Here is a 12,788-nt window from a genome sequence, read left to right as displayed (position 1 = left end):
CCAACCCAAGTAGCAGCTCGACTCTGAAGCATCTCTGGCAGGATCTTTTCTGCCTCTCCATCATATTTCCAGTCTTCACTGTTCCCCTTTATGCTTTTTTACCCCAGACAGAGACATCCTGAAAGGACTATTCTCTTAATTAAATTTTAGCCCCAGGCCAACAGCTAATTGATAGTTCTGAAATTCTTGTTCAACATACTTGGGATTCAATTAAAACCCAATTCTCTTCTCCTCTTTCTGCCAAGGACTGCATGACCCTTTGTTATTTTTTGAGAAGTAATTGGCAGATAAATTCCCCCGGCATCACGAGATCTCCAGCAAATGCATCGGAGCATTCAACTCTGTAGATGAGGAATGAGTTCCTGCTCCTTCTGCCTGCACGTATTCTGACACATTAGGAGGATTTGAGAGGGTTTTCGGTGGAAGCGGATGCGGAAGGTCAGCACTCTGCTTGCTAAAAAGATGCTGGTTGAGAGGATAGGCAGCTGTGTGCTGTTGGGAAATAAATCACCAGCAGAAAGGAATTAAAAGAAATAACTCATCACTGCAACTTCCTCTGGATATCCAAGGTCTGAATAAAAACCTTAATTCCTTATAAGAAATCAAAGAGCCCCCTTCAAGCTTGAGCCTGGATTACCTCATATCCTGCAACACCCCACTCTGCTTGTAAAATCCGATGCTGCATTTCACCCTCAGCATTTATTTACTCTCAACAGCATGAGCATAGGTTGCAAGTTTATAAATATGCCACCAAATAGAGAATTTATTACTCCTAAATAATTTACCACATTGAAGCCACTCGTCAATTTGATCTAACCTGTTAGTTTCTTAATTAAAGCCCTTCCAGTGCTTGTTGACCTGGTAAAATGACATCTGCTTTCTTCACTTACACAGCAAACAAGTCCCCTGGCAGGAGAGAGGGACCTGCCTCTGCCGCAGAGCCCTGGGGAGGGGGAATGAATTGGTGAGCAGCGCAGAGAGGGGCACGGAGGAGACAGCAGCTTGGGGAGGGCTGGTGGGAGAGGGACGAGTGAGGTTTATGGGCTGGGAGAACCACAGGTTGGCTGAAGCTCACGGCATTCATCAGAGATGTCCAGTGTAGGAAACACCACGTCCAGGATGTTTACCTGAACCTGGCTGGTCCCAAAGGCAGTGATAGAGGTCATACAGTAATTGCCTCTGTGCAGCGCATGGATGGGTCCCCAGCAAGGCTCACCTACTCCTGCAATACACAGAAGTTTTCATAACTTACCAAAATCCTCAGTTTAAGTCCCAGTCAGGTTGTTGTCTTACCTTGTCTCTAGATTTGGGTGGTGGAAAAGGTACTTTTGGGGTGAAATTGGGCATCCATGCCAGACTGCACCAGAGGAGAGCGTAGCTGTGCTGATGGCTCTTTGGGAGACCGTCTTCCCTGCAGTCCTGGCCAGTGCCCTGGGAGCCAGTCTGTGCAAGGGCCACGTTAGAGAGTGACCCACAAAACACCAGCAGTTCCCTAAAAAAGGGACAAAAATACCACGAGAGCACCCAGCACCTCCCTGCAACCAGAGCAGGCTCTTAGAGCTTGGCTTTCACTCTGGGGTACAATCCTGCAAAGAGTACATTATTAAAATTAAAATAGGGGTACCTTTACATGAGTAATACTCAGGTCACTGAAGAGGATGCTGAGCAACTGCTTAAGTTTTTCAGAGACACAAGAGAGTGTGGACCACCCATTAAGGAATGAATTCAATCCGGTCTGGTCCCTGGGTGCTGCTTTGAACTAATTAGTTCAAGCAGGCCCCAATTAAGGAGCTGTTAATAAAGCCTGGGGGATAGTCCTGCAGCAATATTAATGTAATCACTCAGCAGTTATTTGTTTATCTTGCAATCTGTGTTTCCCAAGGCGTCTGGAGGGCTCTTTGGCCAGCGCTGCCCCGGGACCTGCCTCCTCTCTACTCGCTCAAAGATTGCTCCTCAGCACTCTTCAGACCAAGGCATCCGTTTCGGGGAGCGCACTGTGACACACAGCGGATCAAAGTCTGCCAGTCCCACAGGACTGACTCTAATTTACTAAAATACCCCCAGTTTAGCAGTTAACCAGCCCTGCCCACTTCTGCCCTGCCGGGGTTTAAATGCAGACCCCGATGGGAGGGCATCGCTGGCATTGCCTGTGCCCCGAATCAGGAGCAATTTCCCAGCCTGAGGGAGGGAATGTGACTGCAACGCCACAGGTCCCCTGTGCCATGCGTGATGGGCAAAAGTATTAAGGACAATCTGTGGTTTATAATTGCTGACTTTTCTTTAATAACCACCTTGTGAATTGTGCACTGAGTGTGCTGTTTCTATAGAGACAGGGGATGCTGCGAGTGCACCGGAGGCTGCTCGCTGCTCCTCTAAAAGGGAATGCCTGAAGCCACACACAGGGAAGCCTTTAAAAGCTTTCCCCTCTCAGGGAGAAGGTCCTGGGGTGGTCCTGGTGCTAATATGATTTTGAGACAGTCAGCGAGGGCCCGTTGTCCTCCCATGCTGGCTGATCCTGTCTGTCCTCATGGGTGCGGCATGGGTGGCTGGTCAGAAGAAATAAAATAAAAGCAACTTTTTTCCAGCCACGCAGTGCCAGTGGTTCTGGCAGAAGAGGACAGGAGTGGGTGGCCACCGTGGGACCCCTTGCTGCCAGTCCTGGCTTGGCCATGCGGGAAGGGAAAGCCAGCGCTTTCAGAGCCGCGGCTGGGGGCTGAGCCGTGGCCAGGCATGGAAAAATGTTTTGCTGGAGTTGCTAACGTTGGCTGTTCCCTGATGCATTAATGCTCCTGGGACTCACTTTGGCTTCTTCCAGGAAGGGTCCCAGAGCAAAAGCAGTGGTGTAGAGCCAGCCCTGTTCCTAGCTCCTGGGCCAGAAAGGAGCACAGTAACCCCTCTGCTCCTCCCAGCACCTACTTGCAGCTGGAGCCACCTTCGCCCCAGCTCTGGCCCTTCCTCTCACGCAAAGATGAAGGCCAAGAGAGGGGGTTGCTCTCAAGAGCCCCCATGCCCCACAAGGACAGTGGAGGGCAGCGTGGCCGTCCCCAGGACACCTGGGCAGGTCACTCTCAAAGGACACTGGGGCTCATATTGCACCTTCCCTCCCATCGGTGGAGGCTAAGGCTGCTGCCCTTCGGTCACAGGATCAGGCCAGTCCTTTATCCTGCTTCTCACATATCGGACACCTCCCTGCCTGCACCCAGGGACACTCAGCCAGGAGCAGCATGGGGGACGTTACCCCTGAAACCAGCAGCTCCCGAGGCAGAGACCCAGCACTGTTCTCCCTAGCCTGGGGCAGGGACAGGCTTTTCATTTTTCTTTTATTAATATTTTTGAAGCAATACATCATTGCTTTAGCAGCAGACCCACCTTCCTCCCTGCTGCCTCTGCCACACATGGGCCAAAGATCTGCTCCATTCATCAGCCTGAGATTTATGAGGTGCAAAAGGCTCCGGTTACCCCACTGTTCCCAGACTCCTCCCGGAGACTGGATGAATGAGACGCTGCTGGTTCCTCCCATACCAGAAGCAAAACAAGCCCAGAAGACAATAAAGCCATCATTTCACTGAACTAAGCTCCTTAAGTCTCTACCAGAGCATGAAATCTTCTGCCACGAGACTGCTTGTTGCTGCAGAAGCCGGAGGAGCCCCTGCTGCCCGCGGGGGCTCAGCCTGCGCCCTGCCAGCCCCTCTGCATAGCCTGGCTTTGCTCATGTGAGACACTCCAGAAATAGAAAAGGGATTGAAGGTTTCGACTACTCTGGATTCCTCAGGCCCCCAGGCCCCGCTGCCCCTGGCTGGCGCTGGGCTCTGCTCTCTGCTCTCATCCTCCCCCATAAATCACTCTTCTCCCGGCTGCCATTTCCCTGTCCCTTGCGCCTGGCTTTCCTCTCACTTTGGCCAGTTCAAGGGGCTGAGCAAGAGGACGGGCCACAGGCAGAGAAGAATCACTCCTCTCCAAACCCAGGAGGACCATGGTGCCGGAGGAGCAGGCAGCAACGCACAGCGGGGAAGAAACTTGGCCGCAACCCTGGGGTTGGGAGGCAGCGAAGGGACCTGTCAGTGGCTGTCTGCATCGCCCGGGCAGGCTTTGGGCCAGCGAGCCGCCTTTCCTCCTGGCCCCATGCAACCTCTGGCAGAGGCCAGCGCAATAGTAGCACACAGACTTTGCTCAGAGAAGTGGAGATGTCGTCAAACAACTGGCCCCAAACTTCTAAAAAGCAGTAAGTGAAAACAATACTCTTTGCAAAGTACCCCCTATCAACAAAAAACCCCACAAGATTTTGAAATAGATATTGGGAAAAAGCTAAAAACCATCCAAATGCCACCTATGAAATGCTGCACCACATGTTGATGGACTCTCCTTGAAGACAGGAGTGAATGTGTCAACCTGGAAAGAAACCTGGAGATTCCCCTGCAAAGATCCACATGGATACAGTGAGCAGATAACTGTTTATTATTGCACGTAATCCAGCAGAACAACCGACAGAAAACTGCGGACAGTAGTACACAGATTGTCGTAAACAGCTTGCAAAATCTGTGATGAAGGTATTTTTGTGTGAAGAGTGAAATGTATCTGCATCTTTGTAAGACCTGAAAAGTATAACACAATATCCTAGTCAGTTTTGAAAGCATGCAGTTTGAGGTAAATCTGTTATTTTGCATCTAAGAAAACGAAATCCCTAAGGGGCTATATATATATGTATATACATATCCATATCTCAGCACAATATGGATATATTTATACACCACATAAAAGCAAATCTACCTACTTTTCTCAGAAGGTTACTAGGAGGAAAGCACATTACCGAGTGCATATCACATGCATAAAAAATTGGGGTGGGGGGGAAGATTACCTTAACACTGTTGAAAAAGATCCATTTTTGTGCTTAGTGATAAATAAAAGCCCCTCAGGTCTCTCAACGGAAATTGTCTCGGTAGTTAATAAAAGCAGTTGGCATATCAAAACTGCAGACCTGGCAAGTGAGTGCCAGCAAATGGAGATAAAACGTCAAAGGCAGCAGAGCCTGGGGTTTGCAATACATTTATACTTAAGAAAAAAAAAAGAAGCAAATTGCTACTAAACTATGCTCTGTGGAAGTGTAGATGATGCTGCACAGCTTTCTCAGGACTGGTACAGCCACATGGCTTTTAGGAAGGGATCACATTCACTTCTCCCACAGTTAACACCACGTATTTGCTACTGTGGCAACGTTCCTGAGCTGAATAAGGTTAAAAAATAAACTTGGTTCACAAAGAAAAGTACTGAATTATTCTCACTTTCTTATGCCATAATTAGAGCAGATAAATTAGGCAGGTTTTGCCCTGTGTCTCCAGTCAGTGTAAACCCCTGCCTGTCTGCCACCCCATCTCTGAAATCCTTTCAGATTGACCTTTGGAGCAGACTGGGCATCTGTTTTTTTCCTTAACATCACTTCCCCATTCTTTCCAGTCCCTCAGGTTTTCCCACCCAGTCCTGTGCTGCGGGACTTCAGGATACACAGAGGTGCACAACCGACTATAAGTAACATTTCTGGTTATCTTAAAATGGGATAGAAAATACATATTGCTCCTAAAAGAAGGAAGAAACATGTCCAAGCACTCAGCCTCACACTAAACTGTAACTTCATCTGTGCCGACGTTCTAAACTTGCACCGCTAAGGATCAGAGCAGATCATGGTGGAAACATCTCCTTCCAAAGGTCACTCTCTGGCGCAGCTTTGGGAAGAATCGGTGCAAATCGCCCAGGCCTCTAAGCCTCACACACAAGAACAACAGCTAGAATTGCCCCACTGTACTCTACCACGGCTGAAAGTCTGGCTGTTGCATATTTTTGAGCTTAACACCCAAATACACTGGAGTCACTCGGGTCTCTGCACCTTTTTTTCTTTCAGGAATACCATAACCTCTCCCATAACAGCCAGCCTGCATCCTCCGGCTGGAAAGTCTGTTCACTCTGTTGCAATGAGAGAGCCCAGGAGCCCCCCCTGCAGCCCAGCGCGCCAAGGGGAAGAACCCGCGGGCATACAGAAGTATTTTACATTAAGTTCCTCCTTTTCCTTGTAACTTGCAACATTTTCATAGAAAAAAGGGGTAAAGGGACAAATTCAGCACACCTATTTCCTTTCCCGTTACAATGGGAAGTCTCCCACTGCAAGACATTTCTGTGCAGAGCACTGCCGGTGGCAGGAGAGCACTCAGACGGCGCCTGGTCCCGAAACAGGCACCATCTCCACCTGCAGCACTACCCACACACACACCAACAGCCTCAGATCAGCCAGTCCCTCGCACCCCACCCCACAGCCCCCGTCTGTGGCGCATCGGCAGGCATGGGCAGGACTCTGGTTACACTTCAACAAGCCCAATTTCAACTTGCTCCCCCTCTCAGTCCTCCATACGTTGAAAACGATGGGGAAAGGAAAGACTTTTTGTTCGTCCCTTTGGATGACTTCCAAGCATGGAGGGTGACATTGTCCACCCCTAGCCGTGGCACGGCTCTCATGAGTCATTTTGATTGTTGTGTGTTGCTTCATCTTCATGCCATGGGTGATGTTCTTTGGGAAATCTCTCACACTGAGTCAACCAAGGGAGTTACAAAACACATCAGTGTGCGCACATGAGACCTTATCACTTGTTTTCCTACAACTGCAGATAAATCCCTCATCCCTGCCATGACAGGACAGTTGATGGCTTTGGTGAGAACAATTTAAGGCAACTGCTATTTTATACAAAGAAGAGAAGGAGGCTGAATTGCAGAAACCCTGGCTTTTCCTTGGTAGATTGCAGAGGCCAGCCACAGCCTGGCAGCAGGGAGACTGAACTGATCTTCAGGAGCTTTTGTTTAAGGTTGATGTTTGCAGTGCAACCTTGGGATCTCAAGTCCTCCTCTTTGGTGTTTCCAGGTAGCTAAGATTTAATCCCCGCCAAGGTCTGTGGTCTCCATCAGCAGCAACGCCTGTCCCAGACACAGAGGAATGGGAGAGTCAAGGGTGAGCAAAACACGACTGACATGTAATCACGGCTGTCTGCAAGGCTTTCACCTGTGCAGGACACGTGGGGACTAGTAAAACCACAGAAAGCAGTGCCCAGCAGAGCAGTTTTATCCCCCAGAAAGCCCCGGGAAGGCAGCCCGATACCCCCACAGGGGCTTGGGAGGTGCCTCTCACATTCTGTTCATGTGAGGCCCAAAGGTCAGGTTCAGCCTTGATGTTGGTTTTTTTTTTCCCAATATTTGAGCCCAAGGCAACAGAAATCTTGTGCAAATCCATGATGCATTCCTGTGTGCAGGAACCCCACAGGCACAAAAAACCTCACAAGATTTTATTGCCACCAAATCCAAATGCAAACCCTCATCCCAATTCAAGTGGAAGACCTGAGCGAGCTTCAGTTTAACCTCAGTCAGATACACAGCTCATATGTACCTTTAGTAACATAACTATGTAACAGTGGCAGAGCTAGTAATTAGAGCTTCCATTAGCAATGCAAATTAGAGCTAGCAATTAGAGCTGCAAATTTCAGTTTCGCATTCTCTTTGTGTTCCTGCCTCCTGCTGGGCTGAGTGACGAGAAACATTGCAATGCGCAAGTCACCTGGCAGCAGTGGCCACGGAACAACAAATTGAAAGTGTTTCTTGCAGAAAACAAATTTCAAATTTAAGATCACACATTCTTGCACTGGAAGTCCCAGTCCATGAATCATGTCCATCTAACTGAGAAAGCAAAACTATGCTGTGGGATTGCATCTGATCAACACAGTTCGTTTTTTTAACTTTGAGGAAATCATTTTATGAATAGACTCAAGAACTATTCACTGAAATTACTCCACAAATTTAGAACAGACAAGGGGTAACTGAGAATCTCAACACTCAATGCAAGGTAATTGCATCTGTTGAATAAATGCCCATGCATCTTCATCACCAGGGCATCCATCTGTGAATGACTTACATTGGCAGTAAAGCTAGTCAACCCTAAACATCCACAGTGAGGATAAAACCCCATTGTCTTCTTACCTTGTCCAAGGGGCACGTCATGTCAAAAAATGTACAAATAGGATGGCCAGACCAATGTTCAGTAAGATGACCATGCAGATCACGATTGTGTTAGGTCCCTGAAGGAAAAAAAACCCAAAACAGAGTATTATACACCACAGCTCCAGGCAATGAGACAGATACAGCATGATTCCACTATTGAAAAATACCAGCATCACCCACTCCTGACACACATGAATCTGGCACTTAACAACCAACCTGCATTTCAAACTAGTGAAATATCTATCAATCCTTATTCCTATTTCTTCCCTGCAAACTCCTTCTAATGAGGCTAAATCAGGCATCTTCTGAGGCTAAATCAGATTAAAGGACACCCCAACCACAGGCACACCAACTGCTAAGCCCATGGCAAGCTGCTCCTCCCAACTCCTTTCTCCACCCACGTTGCCCATGTTTGTAAAGTTGCCATTTTTAAGACAAACAAATGCAGCCAAATGAGATTGCTCTAATTTCAGACCAAAATATTTCCAAACTGTGCTTTTCTAAAGTCGCATTGGAATCATTCATGTCCAAAGGGCTGCAAGATGAGAAGCAGTGGGCTAATAAAATGTCTGGGTTTACAGCTGTATTTGCTAACAACAAAATTGAATTTCCATGACGATATTTTAAACCTGGAAAATCAGCTGGTGATTCGATATCACAGTTCAGCTCATGAGGTGCCCTACTGCAAAAAAGTAAAAGTAACAGCTAACAAAGAAACCCCACTCAGCTTTTTCTTCCCTGTCCTACATTTCCCCCCCAACTTTCCAGATCCATGTTGGCTGGTAAAGGGGTGAGAAAAGAAGGGGAGAAAAGTGTAAGAAATTAATCAGAAGATGCCTGTTTTCCTCAAATTTTGAAATAGGGACTGAAATAGGTCTGAAAGCATATCTGCCCTCGTGCAGGGAGGAAGTTAAAATCAGGGTTGTGAATGCCAGCAGACCTTGGGATCCCAAAAAGGGCCTCCGGGCACCGCTGGGTGCCCGCTGCAGCCCTGAGGCCATGGGCTCGGCATCCCTCTGGGCCCTTTCTGACCTCCTGGGGAAAAATAAACTAAAACCAAAAAAGCAAAAACGGCTCCCAGGGGTGCCTCCTGGGCTGCCCCGACGTCACCTCTTCGCACTCCTCTGCCTCCTGCGTTGCTGCCGCTGCTGCCGCCACTGGGACCAGGCCCCGCTTGGCCCCCACCTTGGGCTCCGTCCGCCCCGGCGCCCTGGCCTCAGTCTTCTTGTCGGCAGCCGGCTCAGCCCGGCCCGTGGCCCTGCGCTCGGGGCTGGGGCGCTGCTTTGGCTCCGTGGCCCGGGGCGGCTCCAGCTTGGCCTCTGGCCTGGCCGCCGGCTTCTCCTCCCGCTCCTGCAGCAGGGCGGGGGTGCCCCCCCGGCGCTGGGGGTCCCCCCGGGGCTCAGGGGAGGGCAGCTCGGGCTCGGTGAGCGGCTCCTCCTCATAGTCCTCGGTGGGGGAGACCGGGGAGGTCCGGACGGCGTAGCTGTGGTAGCCCTTGAAGAGCTCGACGTCGGGCTCACGTGCCATTCTCTGCAGTGGCCCAATCTCCATCTGCTCGGCCGGACGCCCCCGGCCCCGCGAGGCCGGCCGGCCCTCACCCTCGGGGGGCGCGGGGCTGCTGCCGCCCGCCCGGCTGCCCGCCTCAGCCCAGCTGCCTGGACGGAGGGCTCCATCCTGGCGGGGAGCCGCCTTGGCCCTCTTGGCCTCGGGGGGGGTGGCGGCAGGGCTGGGGGCTGGGCTGGCGCGGCGGCGGGCCTCGTCCTGCTCGTGGAGCTGAGGGCTCTCGGGGGGTGTGGGAGGTGGTGGGGCACCCTCCAGCCGCGGCACTTCCTCCTCCATGTTGACAGCGTGCTCTGCGTTCTCCATGATCTCCTGCAGCAGCTTCCGCTTCTGGTACTCGGGGCCTGCGGAGAGAGGGGTTCATGCGAGGAGCTGCCCCAGGAGGGACGGCAGGCTGCCCCAGCTCCATGCCGCCATCGTGCCTTTGACAGCCATGTCCCCAGCCTCGACGGGTTTGGGGACAACTGCAAGAGGGTTGGGGCTCAAGCCACTGGGGCTGGGAGAGGGGCTGCTCCCAAATCAGAGCCTGTTTCCAGAAGGGATTTCTCCAGGAGCAGCTGGAGGCTCTGAGCCCCACCCTGTGCTGTCCAGCTGGGAAGCGCCAAAGGAGCAGGCGAGGAGCTCCAGGTTAGGGTGCCAGCAGTGAAAATCTGCAACCCAGCTTTTTGTGGTCACACAGATGGGCTCTCCTGGGTCTAAAGAGAATCAAGCTCTCATCCAAGCTTTTTTTTTTTTTTTTTTTTAATGGCTGGGAAACTCTTCCATGTGGCTTCTTTGGTGTCTAATAGCATGACAACCTCACAAGTGATACAGGGCATGCCCAGTCTCCCCAGGAAAGGCAGGGATCCTCAACTGATCTACTTGTCATCCCTCATGATGGGAAAAACACATTTCTCGTGCGGGGCAGGGCTGGCAGTATCACAGCCCTCCTCTCTGCACTGAGCCCCACAACAGCAGCAAAATCACCTGGCACCGTCACACGAGGTGACTCAGGTCTTTGGCTTTCATTCTCACCTCATCTCCCACGCTGACTTGTCAGCTCTTAGCAACATTGCCCTCGCTTCAATTATTCACCTATCATTAAATCTTTACTTCTTGCTAACCCTAGGCTGTGCTTGCAAAGCAAATCACAGCCCAGATAGGGTCTGGGAAAGTCAGCTAGAGTCCGACACTGAAGATACCCATCGTGCTGAGCAGCTGGCTGAGCAAAATCCATCACTGAACAACTGGGAGTATCTTTTGGAATAACAACCCTGCACAGTGTTCTGCACGCTGGGACCTGCGCTGGGACAGGGGTCTCCACACATCACCGCGACGCTCATAGCAAGTGACAACAACAACAACAACATGCTCCTTATGGGCAGCGTGAGGTTGCAAAGCAGCTTCTTTGAAAGCAAATGACCTGCTTTTGAAAGTGGCTTTGGCCTCATTCTGCTGAATTCAAGCGATGCTGAGGGGTGCAGACATACAGGGCTTGCCCGGTGCTCCTGACCGGCACAGACCCTGGAGCTGCACTGTCCCCAGCTACCTCACGGTTCCTCTCCTCGTCTCCTCCACCCTGAGGACTAATGCAGACTGACCCTGGTCGGGAAATTGGGACTGGTGCTCTTCTTTCCCTCTAATAAATCAGCAGTGTGATTTGCACGCTGCTACCTCCTGCCCACAGAGGCAAAGTCTCGGCTCGGAGGGGGCAGTGGGGAGAAAGAGGGCACTGATTTTAGCTGCTCTGCCCTGCCTGCACGCTCCTGTCAATCAGCAGGTGACCCATTCAGGGCCATTTATTTCTGGCTGCAAGTGGATTATTTGGAAGCCATTTCAACAGTTGTTCAGACTCCTCAAAATAGGCTGCCTGCAGCTCCAGGCTCCTTGCTCTCTCCCGCTGCTTTCTCCTCCTCCTGAATAACTCACACCAGAAAAACCTAACTGCCTGGCGGGTACCGCACAGCTCCAATCCTCCTCACCTCCCCACCCCACCTTCACCTCCCAGCACAATGTTTCAGCAAGGGCTTTGGCTTATACCCCCCTCCTCTAAGCTATTAGAGTTAATATCCTAAGTAAAACCCAGGGCTAAATACTTGTTAGAGAGGTGAGGCTTGCTGAGCAGGATTGCCCTGTGCCAAACCCAGGGCAGGCAGGGGAAATGCAGCTGCTGAACACTGCTGGGCTCTCCCGGCTGTGCGGCCAGCAGCTCCGAGTCCTAGCAAAATCCAAGGGTGGACTTTTGTCAGTGCAGCTGTGCAAGAAGAGACATTTCCTCTTGTTGTGCACTTAGTGAATTTAGAGATTTAAGAGAATCATAGAAGAAGAACATGCGTCAGCAGCTCACAAGGCCATTGAGAGAGGCCAGGACCCAAGCTAAGCCCTACGTGAAAGCAGCGCGAGGACTGAGGAGCCAGGAGTGGAGGCCAGGCTGCTGCAGGCATTTTGCAGAGACCGTTTCAATTGTCTCATTCAATTGCCATGGGTGGAAAAAATAATCTAGCTAGATGTCAAAAACCTCCCATCAGGAATTCGCCTCTGAGCTATAAATACCCCAGTGTGCAATGGGTGAACGTGGAGCGGTGAGTGGCAGCTGGGGGGCTTATGTCAGGATCAAGCGACGTTTAGCTATTGTTAAATGAAGTGCCACGTGCTGGCTCACACCCATGCCCAGGCACTGTGGTGGTTCCCCACTCAAAGCCAGCTCCAACGGGCCTCGCTGGGCTGTGGGGAGGAACGGGCAGCCCTCCAGCACGGCATCTTCCCAGCTAGTAGGTGCAGGGCAAGGTGGGAGTACAGGGAATTTTGGCAAATCTGTCAGCATGACTCTCCCTGGCCAAGCGCGGGGTGTGAGCTCTTCCCCTGTCCCACCGCGTGCCCTGTGCTGGGGTGACCAGAGACCCGGAGGCACCGAAATCAGAGCAGGAGCAGGGGGCAGGTCTGGCTGAGCCAGAGTCAACCTTTGGCTCCTACCCCCACTTTTGCCACGGTGATGGTCCCTTGTGATCCTGCCTCAGCAGCCATGGGGCACTTGTTCCAGGTAACAGAGCCGGATAATTAGAAAGACAAAATAAAAACGTAGGCACGTGGATCCTTGTTTTCTGCTCTGTTATTACCTTCCCTCTCTGGAAAGGAAAGCTTTCCAGGAAGAACATATCTCTAGCTAACTTGGTCCAGGGAAAGGTAATGGCATTCACAATGCTGCTTCTAATATTACACTT

General features: G+C 51.0%; 1 protein-coding gene across 1 annotated transcript in view; it reads right to left on the bottom strand.

Annotated features, from left to right (window-relative positions):
• Positions 1-4,439: 4,439 nt before the first annotated feature.
• The window catches only part of JPH2 (junctophilin 2), a 34,051-nt gene continuing 25,702 nt past the window's right edge, over positions 4,440-12,788 (bottom strand). Inside the window, exons 4-6 of the mRNA XM_054845855.1 lie at positions 9,139-9,932; positions 8,008-8,105; positions 4,440-6,954 (exon numbers count right to left, since the gene is read on the bottom strand). Coding sequence (XP_054701830.1) covers positions 8,025-8,105; positions 9,139-9,932 — 875 coding nt within the window. The 3' untranslated portion in view covers positions 4,440-6,954; positions 8,008-8,024. The remainder of the gene's footprint in view (positions 6,955-8,007; positions 8,106-9,138; positions 9,933-12,788) is intronic.

The sequence above is a fragment of the Grus americana genome, chromosome 17 (assembly GCF_028858705.1).
Source record: "Grus americana isolate bGruAme1 chromosome 17, bGruAme1.mat, whole genome shotgun sequence".
NCBI lineage: Eukaryota > Metazoa > Chordata > Aves > Gruiformes > Gruidae > Grus > Grus americana.
This window is presented reverse-complemented; position numbering and strand designations above follow the sequence as displayed.